General features: G+C 45.9%; 1 protein-coding gene across 1 annotated transcript in view; it reads left to right on the top strand.

Moving 5' to 3' along the window:
- Positions 1-357: 357 nt before the first annotated feature.
- The window catches only part of TRABD2A (TraB domain containing 2A), a 45,153-nt gene continuing 27,043 nt past the window's right edge, over positions 358-18,467 (top strand). Inside the window, exons 1-2 of the mRNA XM_047069196.1 lie at positions 358-543; positions 781-1,341. Of these exons, the coding sequence (XP_046925152.1) occupies positions 358-543; positions 781-1,341 (747 nt within the window). The remainder of the gene's footprint in view (positions 544-780; positions 1,342-18,467) is intronic.

Genomic DNA, 18,467 nt, shown 5'->3' with positions numbered 1-18,467 from the left:
CGGTGACAATAACGAAAACTGATTGTGAGCTGAAACTCCACAGTACGGGAGAACATCGTACTTAAAAGACTGCTGAAATTAAAGCCTTTTGTAAAGGGAATGTATTCCATTTCTTTTCTGTAAACCCGGATTTTCACATTTCTGGGTTGCTTGGTTCATGGTTCACTTCATATCTGACCTTACGACTTGAAGTCCTCGAGGGCTGCCCTGTGCCCTTCTTTGTCCAGGGTCTGTTACTAAACAGACACTTCCTAAATGCCTGCTGTTGAAACTGAGCTACTCAGGGGCAAAGGGCACGATGGCTTGGCCTCGGGTGGATGTGTACCACTGCTCAGCCTGGAAAACCACTGGGAGAGAATGGGCAGCCGTGGAGAGCCACTGCTTTTGGGAATGTTGGATTTGAGATCTGAAGAAGCAGACACAATCAGTCTGCCTGCCCAGGAGGCAACAGTGTCTCCTCAGGTGTCCCCTCATCGGTACCAGCTGTGTCCTCAGAATCCCTTGAGAGTCCCCGCCTTATCTCCTGCCCCGTTCATTGCTAGGGCAAACATAAAGACTGCTATTGCTTTTTCGACTTTAATCAACACTTTGGGGGGACAAAGGGAAAAGGCTGCATCGAGGACTCCTGCTGCTGGCAGGTGAATCTACCTGGACTCCAAAGTCTAAATCATACTTTGATCATTTTCCTCTCGCAGTGTGACTTGTCTCTCCCGTTCGTTTTCTCCTCTCAGCTTTCTGACTCTACATATCATGACTTAAGGGCCTTTCTTTTCCCTTCAGCAGAGTGAATTGAATTCCTTCTTGTGGACCATAAAGCGAGACCCGCCATCTTACTTCTTTGGCACGATCCACGTTCCATACACCCGGGTTTGGGACTTTATCCCGGACAACTCCAAGGAGGCTTTTCAGCAGAGCAGCATTGTGTACTTTGAGCTGGACCTCACGGACCCCTACACTATCTCGGCCCTCACCAGCTGTCAGATGCTGCCGCAGGGCGAGAACCTCCAGGACGTGCTCCCCAGGGACATCTACTGCCGCCTCAAGCGCCACCTAGAGTACGTCAAGCTCATGATGCCCTCGTGGATGACCCCAGACCAGCGTGGCAAGGGGCTCTATGCGGACTACCTCTTCAACGCCATCGCGGGGAACTGGGAGCGGAAGAGGCCTGTCTGGGTGATGCTCATGGTCAACTCCCTGACCGAAGTGGACATTAAGTCCCGTGGGGTGCCTGTCTTAGACCTGTACCTTGCCCAGGAGGCTGAGCGGCTGAGGAAACAGACTGGGGCCGTGGAAAAGGTGGAAGAGCAGTGCCATCCACTGAATGGGCTGAACTTTTCACAGGTAAGACTCTCTTTGCAAGAAGGACTTGGCATTTGATTGTGTGTGAGTTCACTGACTTATAATATAGGAGATGGTTCAGAAGGACAGTTGATCTGAAACTTGTCTTTGCTCAAGAATGTTATTCAGAGGATTAAAAAATAAGCCATAGAGTCAGTTATATTGTTTGTGTGTGTGTTACTGAGAGAGGAGAGGGTTTTTTTTCTTGTCATCCCAAAAAGTATTGACATACCTTTGTCACTTGTTTTAATTCAGGTCATTCATTAAGAAACTGCTTTGATGGGCATTGAGGAGGGCCCATGTTGGGATGAGCCCTGGGTGTTGTATGTAAGCAACGAATCACGGGCATCTACCCCCAAAACCAAGAGCACACCGTATACACTGTATGCTAGCCAATTTGACAATAAATTATTAAAAAAAAAAAAAAAAGAAGCTGCTTTGAGGGGCACCTGGGTGGCTCAGTCGGGTAAGCACCCGACTCTTAATTCCAGCTCAGGCCATGGTCTTGTGATCTGTGAGTTCGAGTCCTGTATGGGGCTCTGCACTGACAGTGTGGAGCCTACTTGGGATTGTCTCTCTCCCTCTCTCTCTGCCCCTCCCCCCTCTCAAAATAAATAAACTTAAAAAAAATCTATTTTTTTAAAGTTTATTTTTAGTGTGTGTGTGTGTGTGTGTGAGAGAGAGAGAGAGAGAGAGGAGAGAAAGGGACAGAGAGAGAGAGAGAGAGAATCCCAAGCAAGCTCTGTACTGTCAGTGCAGAGTCTGATGCGGGGCTCGAGCCACCCAAGTGCCCCTAAAAAATCCATCCTTATTTATTTATTTTTTAAAAAGAAGCCGCATTGAGAGTATGTGGACAATGTGAATGTCAGACTGACTATCACAGGGTATGGCCTGGTTTGAAAATAATACTGGGCATGGCTGTTTTAGGTCACATTGGTCCCTTTGAGATCATTGCTGTCCCTGTTCAGGACCCTCCCCCCAGGGTATTCCTTTTGTAAGGCAGAGTTATATTCCTGTTTTCTGTCGTTTATAGCCCCTCCCTTAGGACATTGGAATTCAGGTTCATATTCAAGAAGTTCTTCGTTTCTCATAAGACAAGTAGCACTTTATTAAAGTGCCATTGTTTAATCGTTTTGGTGAAATTTGTTGTTGATGTTTTATAGCAGATTAGATACTTCTGGGGACAAATGAGAATTTTGCAATATGAAATACGTATTTTTTACTTTAAAAAATTTTTTAATTGAAGTATAGTTAACATATAGTATTACATTAGTTTCAGGTATACAACATAGTGATTCGACAATTATATATATTACTAAATGTTCACCCCAAAAAGTATGGTTACCATGTGACCATACAAAGTTGTTACAATATTATTGACCATATTGAAATAAGTATTCTTGTTTTGCAGATATTCTCAGTGGTTGGCCTTGGGATGTTGGTCCTCAGAATAAAAGGACTTAGCAGATCTAGGTCTTAGCAGATCTTGAAATGCTGAACTTGGGTTGTTACTTAAAGAACTAAAGGACATTCAACAGCCTAAAAATAGTGTTCCTGAATTGATAATAAAATTTGTAGGGAATTTAACTTACCTTGCTAAGAGTATATATTAAAAAATACTCAGGTACTAAAATATAGTATTTGTTTGGCACACTGAGATTTATAGACAAGATAAGGGACCAGTAATTGTCTGCATCTATCTCCTGGGGGAGTTTTCTCACATTATTTTGGAAACCTAAGAAGCTGATATTCTAACTTTTCCAATGTTTGCATTTATTATTATTTTAAAAGTTTATTTATTTATTTTGGGGGTGCCTGGGTGGCTCCGTTGGTTAAGCATCAGAATTCAGCTCAGGTCATGATCTCCTGGTTGGTGAGTTCGAGCCCCACATTGGGCTCCATGCTGACAGTGTGAAGCCTGCTTGGGATTCTCACTTTCTCCTCTCTCTCTGCCACTCCCCTTCTCATGCTTTCTTTCCCCTCAAAATAAATAAATAAACAAGTTTTAAAAAGTTTATTTATTTATTTTATTTTATTTTTTACATTTATTTATTTTTGATAGAGAGAGACAGAGCACAAGTGGGGGAGAGGCAGAGAGAGGAGACAGAGAATCCGAAGCAGGCTCCAGGCTCCGAGCTGTCAGCACAGAGCCTGATGTGGGGTTGGAACTCCCAAACCGCGAGATCATGACCTGAGCCGAAGTCGGATGCTTAACTGACTGAGCCACCCAGGAGCCCTATTATTCATTTTGAGAGAGGGAGAGTGTGAGCAGAGGAGGGGCAAAGAACTGCAAGGGAGAGAGAGAGAGAGACAGAGAGAGAAAGAAAGAGAGAGAGAATCCCAAGCAGGTTCCATGATGTCAGTGGAGAGCCAGACAAGGGGTCAACCTCACCAACCGTGAGATCATGACCTGAGCCGATATCAAAAGTCGGATGCTTAACCAACCAAGCCATCCAGGCACCCAATGTCTGAACTTAATACAATGTTTTGTAAAAGGATAGTGCTTTGATCTAAAGTCTTATTGATTTTGACCATACAAGTTTGGAATCTATGACCATTTTTGCTTGGGCTTAAGCCCTCTTTCAAACTTCAAACTGGGAGGGGAAAAGGCTTGGCGGTAAATATATATCTGCCTGGCAGATAATATATCTCAGGATACCCTCAAAGGTATCTTTGAGGGAAGGTGTGTAGCACCATCTCTTAAGATAATACATTTGAGAGATATTTTAGGGCCTGTAGTTATATACTAGAGTCATTTTGATTTCATAACACCTTCTTAACGTTCAGGTAGGTATTTAGTATTTATAAACTAATTTTTTTATAAGAACTTAAGGTTAAGCTAGTGAGGTTAAAGTTGTTTAAATTTAGGAGGAAAAATTATGACATTCCTAAAACTTTTTTTTTTTTTGGTTGGGGGGTGTGTAACTTCCTGTGTTTCATTTATAAACAGTAAAATACAACCTTAGTGAACAGATCAATGACACTTGACATATTCCTATATCCACTACTCAGATCGATTTATTGAACATTTCCATCACCCCAGAAAGTTAGTATCAAGTTTTTCCTGCAGCATAACTATACAGAAAAGTGCACATGCTGAATTTTCACAAACACAGTCATGTGCCCAGCACTCAGGGCCAGGGCGGGAAACAGCAGCACTGGCTCCCCCGAAGCCCCTTGACCCTGATGTCTACTCCTCCCCCACACACCCGCAACCAGTCCCAGAACCATTGTTCTGAAAGTCCTTGAGCATAAATTAGTTTGACTGTTTCAGAATTTCACATACATGGAATTACGCAGTATGCTTCCTTTAGAGGGCTTGGCTTCTTTCGCTTAGCAATACCCTTGTGATTCACCATGTTGGTTGCTGTGTGTAGTTAGTTGTCCATTGTTCATTCTCGCTTCTGTGTGGAATTGAAGATTTCCAGCAGAGGCTTTGGGGTGGAGCCTGCTGGAGTCTCCCTTCTCAGTAAGTCCAGAGAACAGTAAGATCATCTGCATTCAATTTGATAGAAGACGAGCCTAACTCATTCCCTTGTTCCATTTCTTCTGCCCCATTTGAGGAGTGGTTGGTTCCTTCCTCCTTGTTCTCTGTAGCTCTGAAGAAGGACGTTGGTGCCTGACTACAAGGTGAGAACCAGGCCCGCAGGCTCCTGAGCTACCTCTCCAACCAGCTGCCAGGAAGATGCAGAGGAGAGCGGGTCTTCCTTGAGGCCTGGGAGGAGCCCTGTGGGCCTCAGCTTCAGAGCTCCCACCCTCCTCTTGGATTGTAGGGTAGAGGCAGCTGGAGACTGAGGCATGGCTGAGGCTGGAGCGCTGTTCTGTGGGAGAAGCAGTGAACCCAGAGCCAGATGTGCTGGGGTGAGAATTCCTGCACCATCACCAGATGTGACTTTATGCTGTCCCCTTAACTTCTCTGAACCTTGTTTTCTCATCTTTAAATGGGGATAATAATATTTGCCCTCCCATCCCGTTGTCAGAAGCAAATAAAACAGTAAATTGGAAAATCATAAATACTATACAGATATAGAGGGAGAGAACCAACATGCAATGCCTTCTGTGAGCCAGGCCTCATTGGTAATATTGCATTTAATCTTCAGAACTTTACAGGATGGGTAGTGTCATCCTTGTTTTATGGATGAGAAAACTGAAGCTTAGTGGGATTAAGAGACTTGCCCATGATTACATAGCTAACAGATGGAGGAATTTGGGTTTGATTCCAGAAATGTGGAAGGTCATGGTGACTTTGAGTCTCCAACAGGTGTGGTGGTCAGTGTGAGACTCTGGGGTTTGGAGTAGCAGTGGAGGATTCTGGACTTCCATTGTCTAACTCATTAACAACTGGCCACCTGAGGCTCACTTTTGAGCACTTGAAATATGTCTGTGACTGAGGAAGTGAATTAAAGTTTAAAAACTGATAATTGACTCAATTATTGTTCTAATAATTGTGTTTGGAACAACTTGGGCATGTGGATCTCCTTTCTCGACTATAAGTTTTATGAAAATGAACTACAGATCAAGTGTTTTTGATGAAAATTTAGTGTCCAAATTGAGATGTAAGTTGAGTGGAAGATATGTAACAGATTCTGAAGACTAAGTATGGCTAAAGAATGAATAACTTTTTCTATTGATTACAGGCTGAAATGATACTACTTTGGATGTAAAGTATTTCTTTTTTAATGCAGCTGCTGGAAAATTTAAAATTAGATATGTGGTTCACACTATCCTTCTGTTGGACAGCATTGATCCAGACTGATTCTGGATGAGTGTGTCTGAGGCTGATCCACTTGGAGGCCATGCTGCCTATGATGGGTCCCGTGGCTGTTCCTTTGCCTGCGTACCTAGTCAGGACTCAACACTGGGGAGCTTCTAAATGCCTATGGCTGCCCCTTCTAGTGTAACTGGCCTGGGGTCAGCTTTTTTCTATTGACTTGTGATGCTCTGTGTTTTTAGTGTATCACTGCAGACACATACATACACACGTACCCATGCACATATGCATGTACCTTCTGTTTCTGTACTTTCTATTTTGTTCCATGGATCTGTTTGCTTGTTTCTGTATCAATATCACATTCTTAGTGACTGGATTTAAATATTTGATAATGATGTCACTTTCTTTAATGATTTTTAAAATCATTTCGATTATGATTTTTTAACTTCCAGATCAATATGGGAAGAACTGACATTTTTCCTCATGTTAAGTCAACTAATCCGTGGACATGCTATCCTTTCCATTTACCTGATTATATTTTAATCTTTTCTTGTTTTGTAGAATTCTTGATTTAGATTTTGCTCAAGTCATAAGTTTATGCATTATGTTTAATAAAAATTTTGCTGGTGTAAAGACTCTCTTTGCAATATATTTTCTATCTGGTTACTAAGTTTTATATCAGTTTAACTACTGAGTTGAAATCGTGTATTGTAACAATGGTAGTTGATCCTCTTGCTTTCATAGTGACCAGAAATAGAATTGATAATTATTTTGTCTCCACCTTTCTGTAGTTGGTCTCGTTTCTTTTTCTTGCCTTGATGTGTTGGTTAGGATACCTAGGACAGCATTAGGTAGTAGTAATAAAAAAGGGCATTCTTTCTTTCTCTAACTTGAAGGAGAATGGCTTTACTATTTCACCATTAAATATGATGCTGGTAGTTGATTAGTCTTTCTGATGTGAATGAAATGTCCTTGGATTTCTGTTTTACTAGAATTTTGTCAGAAGCACTTGTTTTTGGAAGCAGTTTTTGGAAGCAGTTTTTGAGTTTAAGATCTTTTTTTTGTCTGATTTTTTAAAAAATTGAGATGTAATTGACATGTAACAACAGTTTCAGATGTATGACATAATGATTCAATGTTTGTAAGCACTGTGAAACGATCACAATAAGTCTAATTAACATCTGTCATCGTACATAGTTACAAACCTTTTTTTTCTTGTGATAAGGACTTTTAAGATCTGTTCTCTTAGCAACCTTCAGTGATGTCTTGATCTTATGGCTTTCTTTGTTCCTCTATCTATAGACTTATCCCTGCCCAGCTGGCCCTAAACTTCAAACACCAGGGTGTGAGTTTACTAGGAGTTATTCTCTTAAGCCACCCGTTCCTATATTCATTTAGTCAACACATCCATTGATTTCCTGCTGAGCATGGTGCCATGTAAAAAGAGTAAGATGTAATCTGGTTGTTGCTTCCCAGAACTTGAGGTCTTTATGATACAGGCGATCAGCTTCTCGAGGCAGGATTCATCACTGTTTTCCTAGGACTCAGCACCATAGCCTGCCCTTAGTAGATGCTTAGTAAGCTTCTGTGTGGAAAATGACCGAAGTCCTCTCTCTGTTCTAGATCCTTTTACTTTTCCTACTTCTCCCCCTTCACCTCTCCCTTACTACCTGAGAGCTAATTGTTCCCTTCAGCGATCTGGATTTGGCATAAGGGAAAGGATGCTTCCTTCCTGTCCGTGGATTTGCTCTTGTCATCTCAGGGCAGATGCCTGCTTCCCGTTTCAGTATGGAGTCAGGTTACGATGCCTGTTCTCGTTCACCCAGAGTTTGTGTCTGCTTGGTGTTAGCAGCTGCACTGCCATTCCTTATGTGCAGAAAGCAATTGAACTTGCAGCCGGAGGCTTAGTGATGCAGGGCTCACCTGTGAGTCCTCTCCCTTCCTTCCCAGCTGCAGAGGTGGGTTCACATTAGAGACTTAAAGAATTCCCTAGAGAAATGATCTTTCTAAATCCTATTTCCACAGCCACACACCACCAGGCATCTGTGCACAAGCTGTAGGCATAGGGTGCTGTCTGTCTGCTTCCTTTGAGGGACTGACCAGAACAAATCTGTCTGACCACAGGATTCTTCTGTCCACTTCCCAGTGATGGACTGGATGTCACTGTGGACTGGGGTGGGAATTCGGGACAGCCCCAGTCTTCTCAGCATTGGAGTCTGTCCCCTGGGACCTGGCCACATCTGTGTTTGGGGTCTGAGTCATGGAATCCAAGAGTTAATATGAGCCAAGCCCGTAGGTCCAGGTTTGCCCTCTGCTTCCACATGTAAAGCCTGCATCTTTGAGCTTTTCGTATCCCAACATACTGAAGTTAGTTGGATGTAAAAGTCTGTTGTAAACCCCAGAGTGCTCTTCAGATGATGCGTAAGCATTCTAATGATCTGAATTGCTGTTGTACAGAATCATTTGTTACTGTTTACTCTTGCCAATAGATGGCACTAACATATTTCATATTTGCCTTTTCACCTGTCACTTCTGCTGTCCCTTTCAGTAGTAGGTGTCACTGCTGGTTTTTGCCCTGTACCCCTAGGACCCTAACAACTCGCTTTGCTAAAAAGCCTTTCTTCCCCCCCTGCCCCTCCCCCCCAAAAAAGTGAAACCTTAAACAATGGTTTGGGCCCAGTGGTTTTTCGAGTCTTATGAAAAAGTGCATTTCTTGAGTCACAGTTTTGGGGTATTGGGAAGATGGGGATTTTTCTTCTTTGGAGCAAGTTCTCTTTAGGTGGATCAGTTACAGGGTGCCTGGATGGCTCAGTTGGTTAATCATCTGACTCTTGATTTCAGCCCAAGTCATGATCTCACAGTTGTAAGATCGAGCCCCCAGTTGGGCTCTGTGCTGGGTGTAGAGCCTGCTTAAGATTCTCTCTCTCTCTCTCTCTCTCTCTCTCTCAAAAAAAAAAAAAAAATAGATGGATCAGTTACCTAATAGAAGAAACCATGGCTCTAGGATGGGGCTCTGTCCCAGGCAGGGCAGAGTGATGGAGGCAGCCCCTGGCAGGGCAGATTTCTAGAAAGATGCCATCCATGTGTCTCCATCTCAGGCTATTAAGGGCCAGGTGGATGTAGGAGAGGTATGAGCTGGGGAGGCGCTTGCTGGTCTGAGAAAGCCTCCTGAGGATGTAGGGTCAACATTCCTTAGGAGGGTGTGGACCCGCCAGGGCTAGGATAGCCCAATCCTAGGAAAGCCTGGGGATACCTTGTTTTGTACTTTGTAGGCCTCTCCACAGGTCTCTGTGCCCAGAGGCCACGGCAAGAGTGCCATGGTGCATCAGCAAGCAGAGGCCCCGCTGGGGTCACTTTCCTGTTGGAATAAACCTGGTGTAGGGCCAGGGGTCTTGTAGAGACTAGGCAGGGCTGGCCTGGGCTCCCCAGTTTCCTGTTTTCTCCCCCTAAGTACTAACCAAGCCCAACCCCGCTTAGCTTCTGAGATCAGATGAGATCCGGCGTCTTCAGGGTGGTATGGCTGTAGACTCTGGTTTTCTAACCCAGTTCTGCTGAGTGCTAACACCTGCCAGATTCACAGGTCTGATTTGCTGAGGGAGTTCCTGCTGCCTAGTCATAAACCGCAATAAAAGCAGATGGTCTCATCTTTGAAACTGATCATGATAATGATGGGTGACTTTCCTGCATTTTCCATAATCGAAATGGAATGTGCTTGGACTGGCATGTTGGAGGGGCTCGTGAGTGGTTATAGGATAATAGGTGGGCTACTGCTGAACATGTCAGTGAGGCCAATGCGAGGCAGTGAACTTGTAGATACCGTGGCCAAAATGGGATACAACATGAGTGTATACTAATTACTTTAAAAATTAAATACAGCCTTTCTGTGTCAAGACCAGCATGTTAAATTCACATTATGTCCAGTCTTTTGTGCTTGTGAGATAAATCAGTCTTTTGCTTTTTTACATTCTTTTCCCAATTCTGTTCTGTAATATTTTCATGTTCTTATGCATAGCTGGGCAAAGTGCTGTAGTTGCTGTAAATGCCCTAGGAGCCTGTGACATCTAGTCCCTGAGTCACCCTTGTGCCTGCTTGCACACAGGGCATCAGCATAGCCATTGTGACGGGCATGGTCTTTAAACATTTGAAGTCCAGGCTGGGCCATTAGCTCTCCCGGGCAGGGATCTTCCATGGCATTTCTTCACCTTGGCCATTTACTGGCCATTTAGTAAAGTCTCCCTTTACTTCCTTATTTCTGAACCAGGAATAGGAAATTGAATCAACTGTGTACCTTATGGCTGGCTGTGATTTTCACGAACTTCCAGATGCAGTTTCCACCTGGGAGCAGGCCTGCTCAGGATTTGAGTCTTTTTTTTGTTTTTTTGTTTTTTTGTTTTTTTTATGGCTAGTCTTTATTTGGGACACACTTCTTTCAGCACTCAGCATACTCAGTGTGGGTTGGGCACTCTGTTTCTTATTTTAGGGACCCAGAGACAAAGCTGGTGGTGATCCTGCCATCCCCTGGCTCTGGGCTGCTTCTCTAAAGTCCAAAATGAACTTTAGAAAAGTTAGGTATTTTTGTACATTTGCATGGATACCGCATGTACTCCTGGGGTTCTGGCCTCAGCTGGCTCTGACCCTGCTCTGCTGCCTTTGGAGTCCTAAGAGAAGCACTTCAAGGCATGCTGCAGCCTTATTTTGGCCCCCTGTCCCTGCCTCCTGACTGGGAGCAGGGAACCCCTTTGACACCCAAGCAGCAAGTTCTTCCGTGGTGGATCAGCTCCAGGACACCCCTAGACTCTAGGAATGACCCCCAGCATGCCACTCAGAGAGTGTGAGCCCTGTCCCTCCTCTAGAGTCCACCTCCCAACAGGGCTGGGTCAGGCAGTCTACCCTGCTTGGAGGAGATGGGGGAAGGAGGAGGGGAAGGAGCTGGGTGGAACCGGACGGACTCTTCCCCGGGATGACCCAAGGAGCCAGTCGAAGTCTCCGTATGATGAGGTACTCTGTGGCCCAGCGATGGAGCGAGGCTGCCCTGGACTCTGGAGGTGGACGTTGGCGGCATCGTGTAATGCCACACCTTGGACACTATGGCACTTCTCTGCTTTTCCTATATCCCTCCTGCCACGTTTTGTGCTGTCCTTCCTCCCCACACTCTTCCATGAGGCTCTTCCTTTCTATTCATGGTCAGTCAGGCCTTGAAAGGGACCGAGTGGGGCTTTGGTGGCAGCCTCAGCAAAGGCTGTGGAATCATAAAACGTGGATGACCACACGAGAGAGCTGAGGGGTCTCATTACCCCATCCCCGCGTCCTCTGCATGTACCCTGGTATGTTGGGGGCCCCACTGAAGTCCTAGACAGCACAGAGTGTCCCCAGAGCTGTCCCTTCCCTGAGAAGTCAGTCAGCAGCACCCCACGAGGGTATTCTCTTCAGTGATAAGCAACCTTGCCCACCCAACATACCTGCCAAGAGCAGAGGCTCACCTGGAAGGGAGTAGGAAGGGGGCATGGGGCAGAAATGAGTCTGCAGTATCCCTTGAAGTATTAGAGTATCATTGACTATATTCCTTATGCTGTGCCCTTCATCCCCAATGACTTATTCATTCCATAATCGGAAGCCTGTATCTCCCATTCCCCTTCACCCATTTTGTACATCTTCCCCTCACACCTTTCCTCTGGCAACCATCAGTTTGTTTTCTGTTAGATGTCCTGGCTCTTGGTAGGTAACCATCTAAAAAATGAACACACTGTGTCGTACAAATAGGACTTAGCTGTGAGGCAGGCAGGTCACCAGGGCTACCTGTTCCTACTACTCATGTAGCATGTTCAGGCCAAACTAGTGGCTCTCAGAGTGGGGCCCTGGGCCAGTAGCACCGGCATCATTAGGAACTTGTCGGTAATGCAACATTTCGGGCCCCATCCCAGATTCCTGAACTGGAAACTCTGGGGCTGAGGCTCAGCAATCTGTGGTCTAACCAGCCCTTCAGGCGATTCCGATCCACACTCAAGTTTGAGAACCTCCGTTTCTGTTCTTGGTCACCATTCTGGTCCGTATTCTTGAATCGCCTCTGGAAGTTACCTCAGGTTGCAAAAGACTCCTTTTCTCCTGAGGTAACTGGGCAATTGCTCATTTGCTACCTTGTGGCAGCTGTTGAATGATCAGGTTTATGGTGATTTAATTTTTACAGTGGTATTTAGCTTTCCATGTGTTTATCTCATGTCCTGAACTCGCACAGAAACTCCTAGAGAGCAAGGATCTTGATTTACCTTTTTTAAAATATATATTTATTTATTGATTTGAGAGAACACAAGTTGGGGAGGGGCAGAGAGAGGGAGAGAGAGAGAATCCCAAGGAGAATCTGCACTGTTAGCATAGAACCCGACACGGGGCTTGATCTCACGAACCACGAGATCATGACTTGAACCGAAACCAAGAGTTGGACACTTAACTGGCTGAGCCACCCAGGTGCCCATGGCTTACCTTTTTTAAATGAGTCTAGCTCAGCGTCTTCCAGTGACAGTTGCTAATCACTGGCTGCTACTTGAAGTCTGCTGTTTTCTCATCACTCCAGCAGGCCAGACTGCCTGAAGCAAGTGAGCCTTGGCATTAACTCTGCTGCTTGTTTCCATCTTTACCCTGACTTTACCCGCTTTGTTCATCCTCCCAGAGTAACTTCCTTCCTGCTACCTGGGCAGGGATGCTGGTCACATAGTAATGGCAGTGTGCCTCTCCCAGATCCCCCGTGAGTGAGTGAGAAGAAGTGCAGGTTAAATACACCTCACGAGGGCCGCGTGGGCGTGTGTTTCTAGGCTGTGGGGTGTCCTAGAGGGCCTCCCCTTCCTTTCAAGAGGGGTTTCCAATTCTGTGGTGAGATTTTATAGCTTCTCTCCAGACCAGTCTTGAACTTTAGGGAGAACCGTAGAGATTGAAGAGCTTAAAGATGAAGGTGCCCTCCCGGCCCTCAGTTGCTGGCCGCCGAAGTGGGCCCACTGCAGGTGGCGTGGTTTCTGGACGTGGCCTTGGCTAGAGGAGACTGGCCTTTCTCCTCCCCTCTCTGGGGCCATTGTGTGAAATGGTCACCAAGGAATGTGATTGATGTGACTGATTATTTGCTAAATGTTATCCAGGCGACTTTGATATTGAGCTGGATTTTTCAAGGGGAGGCAAGGATTCAGACAGGCAGCAGAAAAAGGGAGATGTTTCAAATGGGCCAACGGTGCAGGCAAACCTGGGGAAAAGCAGGCTGTGTTGGCCCGGTGGTGGCAGGGTGGGCGGGCTCCGTGCGCATTTGTGTAGGGGTGGGACAGAAGGCGAGGCCGCAGAGGGTTTGCGTGTGAGGCTGGGAAACCTCCGTGTACACTGAGGGGTTGTCAGGAGGAGGTGGGAGCACCAAGAGGAGTGTCACAGGTCAGCGCATCTGGCAGCTGAGTGTGGGCTGGAGAGGGCTGCGACCCCTGTCACTACTGCGGGGTGTTAGAGTTAGCCTCTTGGCTCAGAGCTTCAGCCGTGTTGGTCTGGGGCCCTGGGCCATCAAGAGGAAGACACTGTGAGGCTGGGAACTGTGGTCTCTATGGACTAGAGTTTGCTCTACAAGGGAAAACTGACATGGAGCTGGTAACGGATATTGGAAAAAATACAAAATAAGAGAACGTCCAGGAGCAGGCCAGACTCTAGAAATAATACAGCCTGTAGCCATTTAGATGAAGTGCTTACCACTTATGCCTAATTAGCCTCAGTAACAGTTCTGAGTGTGGTTAAGTGGGTGCAGTTAGCTTTATTCTGCTTTTAGTTGGGTTCTTCATCTGATTCTTCTTGAAGCTTGTTTGTTTTGTCAGAACTTAAAAAAATTTTTTTTAATGTTTATTCATTTTGGAGAGACAGAGCACCAGTAGTGGAGGGGCAGAAGAGAGGGAGACACAGAATCCGAAGCAGGCTCCAGGCTCTGAGCTGTCAGCACAGTCTGATGTGTGGCTCAAACTCTGACTGGCAAGATCACGACCTGAGCCGAAGTCGGATGCTTAACCAACTGAGCCATCCAGGTGCCCCTGTTTTGTCTGAACTTTAAAACACATAAAGGAAAATTAACTTTCAGGGCAATAGAAGTGAAAAAATGGAGATTTCTAGGGCGGGGCTGAGATAGTCTGGAAGTGCTTAGTAGAGGTGGTAACTTTCATTAGGCCTTGGAGACCAGAGGTTGGTATTTGTTCTTATTGTGACCTCAGCATTGTGTGGGATTTGGGGGAAGGAGGTATAGGAATTGGCTTGGGCTGCCATCCCAGAATACCGCACACAGGGAAACTTAAACAGAAGAAATTTAGTTTCTCGCAGTTCTGGAGGGCCAACGTACCAAATCAAGGTGCCGCCCCAGCTGGTTTCCGGTGAAGCCCCTCTCAGCTTGCAGATGGTCTCCTTCTTGCTGTGTTCTCACATGGCCTTTTCTGTGTGTGGGGAGGTGGGTGTGTGGGGTGTGGTTGGGGAATTGCTCTGGTGTCTCTTCCTGTTCTTATAAGGACTCCAGCCCTATCAGATCAGGGTCCTACCCTAATGGCCTCACTGAACCCTAATTACCTCCTTAGAGGACCTGTCTCCAAATACAGGCACATTGGGGGTCAGAGCTTCATCACGGGAATTCGGGGGTTGGTGGGTGGGTCACACGGTTCAGTTGTAACAGGCGGCCCGTGTTGCTTAGTCAGCCATCTGGCGTCAGGGCAGGATGTGGACTGGGTGGAAAGGAGAGAGCGATCAGGAGACCTAACCAAGGATAGGAGGAGGGAAGAGGCGTGGAGGACGTTGAGAGGGTGGCCACCAGAGAAGAGAGCGAGGGCCTGGTCGGCCTGGTGCATTCTTTCAGGTCTCTCCATGTTCTCTCCTGGTATTCAGGAGCCAGCATTATTTACAAAAGGATGCTTCTTCAGGCTGAAGTGTCACTGAAGTTCAGTTTCTTTTGTCCTCATGCTTGAGTCCTTTTGCTGCAAAGAGCTCACATCCAAGTTCTTAGAATCACTTCCCCCCTCTGGAAAGCAGACTTCAATGTCCAAAGAAGTGTGTGGAGGCTTTACCCCCAACTCAGGCAGCATCTATTAACATTGACAGGAAAAGGAGCAGGATTTCTCACCATCTTCCTTTGAGGGACCAGTCTAGACTATTCCATGGGAATAGTCCCCTTTCAGATAAAGAAGGAGGAGTTTTACGGAGTGGCTGGGAAGGGAGAAAATAAATGAGCTTGAGGAGGGCGTCCCCACTGCCTCCATACCCAGGTGAGGTGAGAGAGGCAAGGACCAGAAATCCTCAAGGGGGCTCGAAACAATATCGGGGCGGAATGTTCTGAGGACAAGGAAGACCTTCCCCTACTGCTCTCCAACTATACTTCAAGGAGCTGAATGGCTCTCAAAAGTGAGCTAAGAGAAAAGACACAACAACCCACCGCCCCAGAAGGTGAGGCCTGGGCCTGAACAGATGCGAGCCCCTTTGTTCGCAGAGCTGGGAGGCTGGTGGGGTGGTGCGGGGCTAATGTGAGCCGCATAATGGGCGGTGCCTTTCATATGCAGAGCAGCCCTTTGATCTGAGGGGGATGAAAGTGCTGAAAAGTGGAGAGGCTCGATGGGGGGCCTTTGTCTTTGACAATAAAGGCATCTGCCGGACTCGAACCCCCTCGCTCGCTCCTTCAGCCCATGGGCTCCCGCAACAATGCCTCAACTGGGACCTGGGTCTCCCCACAGCTGAAGAAGTCTCAGGAAAGAGAAAGAAGCATGCTGCAAATGTTGGACAGGGAGCTTAATCGATTCTTTCCACAGCCCAGAAAGAAAGGAGAGAGAAGAACTGTAGGGACGCAAGGGGAGAGTGGAAGGGGAGATGTGTGGGGGGGGGGTAGATCTGGGGGGAAGAGGGGGCGGGTGGGAAGGAAGGGTGGCATTTGAACACTGGAGCAAACTCTCTGGTAATAAGCTTGTTACTTTTCCGAAGACAGTGCAGATGGGGTGAGTATGTGTCACTGGAGGGTTGGAGAGGAGTATTCGGCTAATAAGACATGTTTTGGGGGTCAATTGACACTTTAAAAAAAAAAAGACAGTATAACGCAAGCCCTAATATGAAAGCAGACATCCATTCAGATGTTTCCAGAGGGGAAAAGAAAGTCCTTTTAAGTCTGTACACTGTCAGAAACTCTATGCTAATTGGAGTTTTACTAGAATTGTAATAATTTCCAATAGTTCTTTCTTTCTTGCTGTCTCTTACTCTTCTTGAAATCTTAACCAAGATTCAAAACAAAGCACTTGGCATTTGGCCTAGAGACGTTCTGCTTGTGGATGGTTTTTGAGCCTATTCTGTGGGTAGATGTACTCCTTGGAAGTAAGCCTGATCGTTCAGCCAGTGCTGTATCATGGAGTCGGATGTTCACCCAGGCGTCATGGGAATGGCTTGGGAGGGAGTGGATAGGCATGTCCTGTATAGGGCTGTCCCTTCACGGGCTGTGGCTTTCGGTAGGGGTTTGGGAGAGGAGGGAGCGTGGTGGTTTTGGCATCTCTCGTATGCCTAGCTCTCTGCTATTTCAGAAGAGTCTGAAGGGTCTGAAATGGGAGTATGGTTTTGTGGATGTTTTCCTCCAGAGGTGGAAATTGACCCGATATAGTGATCTCTGAGTGAAGGGTATTGATTAACAGACACAGAGGGTGACTTTGAGGCTGTCTCTGAATCTTTTTACCTGAGTGGCACTGTTATAACCAGGATAGGGCATCCTGGAGAAGTGGGTACTTAGAGGAGGGTACTGTCCTTCCTTAGAGGTGCATGGGTCCTAATCAGCTGGGCCTTGCTTTGGAAGAAGTAGGCTTTAGATACCTTGGAGAGGTCAAGGCTGGTCTTGCTGCCCATCCTGCTGTTCTATCCAGCTTCTTACTGGAAAGAGCATGAACTTTGGAGGCTATGAATCTGGGTTTGAATCCTGTCTCCCTCATTTCTTCTCTTTTTCACGTGGGGCAAGATACTGAACCTTTCTGAATCCATTTCCTCCTCTGTAAAGAACCTTTGTAAAGGACCCAGTGCATAATAGACATTTGATGGAAGCTGGTGGTGACCTTTGCTCATGCCACTCTAAGTGGTTGGGCTTATCACTACCTACTCAATATGCCCTAATACCTCATCCCTGTTGACACATCTTTACACCCTCGGTTCCTCTTGCCTTGCTCCATTTCTTCATTCCTAGGCATTCTTTTCAAACTAGCAGGAAAAACCAGGACAACCTTGGGGTTGAATTTTATTTCTTTTTTTTTCTTTTTTTTTTTTTTAACGTTTATTTATTTTTGAGACAGAGAGAGACAGAGCATGAACAGGGGAGGGGCAGAGAGAGAGGGAGACACAGAATCTGAAACAGGCTCCAGGCTCTGAGCTGTCAGCACAGAGCCCGACGCGGGGCTCGAACTCAAGGACTGTGAGATCATGACCTGAGCCGAAGTCGGACGCTTAACCGACCAAGCCACCCAGGCGCCCCTGAATTTTATTTCTGAATCCAGTAGTTTGCCACCTTACTTGCCTTTACTCCAAGTGTCCATCTTGGAGTGATTGGTTCAGGAGCCAGTCTTGTCAGTGATTGTCTCAGGATCTGGTTTTAAGCCAATCAGCATGCAGAATTCCTCTGGCTATTCTCATTGGTGTAGGTGTGAGCATGTGTCCTAAGTTGGTGCAAATCAATGGAAGAGACAGAGAGAGAGGTTAGAACAGAGATTTTCATTTGCCCTGGGTAGGCTTGAGTTTTCTAGTTATAAGAGTGTCCAAAAATAAAGCAGTTACATAGATCAGGAGAGCCCTGAACTTACCATGCTCCTCTGCTTTGGCCTTTCTGCTGTGTGAGAGTCTGTTTCCCTTTGGTTTAAACGAACTTAGGCTCTGTTCATCCTGATTCCCACTGTCCCTGTGACTGCTCCATATAAACCCATTCCTTATCTGAAGTCACCATTTTTCTTTATCAAATACATATTCTAAACAATGTAGTATTTGGTCTTGCTTTCGAATTATTCTATAATGGAACTGGATTATGTACATTCTTCTGTGTCTTGCTGGTTAAGTAAAATTTGTGATATTCACTCACACTAATGTGTATGGCCATGATTCATTTTCATGGTTGTGTGGCATCTACCACAATTTTTTACTTCTCTTCTTGATGGACATTTGGGCTGTTTCCAGGGTTTTGCTGTTTCAAATTATTTTGCTATAAACATCATCATAGTAGTCTCCTAGAACACATATGTGAGAGCTTCCTTCCCATATGCTATGGTTTTCCTTTTTATTTAATTGAACTGTAGTCAGGAATGCTGGGATGACTCTCTAGGGACACTTTTCTGAGCCTCAGTCTTCCTGTTTTGACTCCTCTTTAACCCACTTCAAAGGCTACTGTCTCCTTGGTCTCAGGAATTAGGTACCTGTGATCTCC

The sequence above is a fragment of the Lynx rufus genome, unplaced genomic scaffold, assembly GCF_022079265.1.
Source record: "Lynx rufus isolate CCGP_SWC_20201006 ecotype Redwood Valley unplaced genomic scaffold, mLynRuf1.p SCAF_8, whole genome shotgun sequence".
Classification (NCBI taxonomy): domain Eukaryota; kingdom Metazoa; phylum Chordata; class Mammalia; order Carnivora; family Felidae; genus Lynx; species Lynx rufus.
This window is presented reverse-complemented; position numbering and strand designations above follow the sequence as displayed.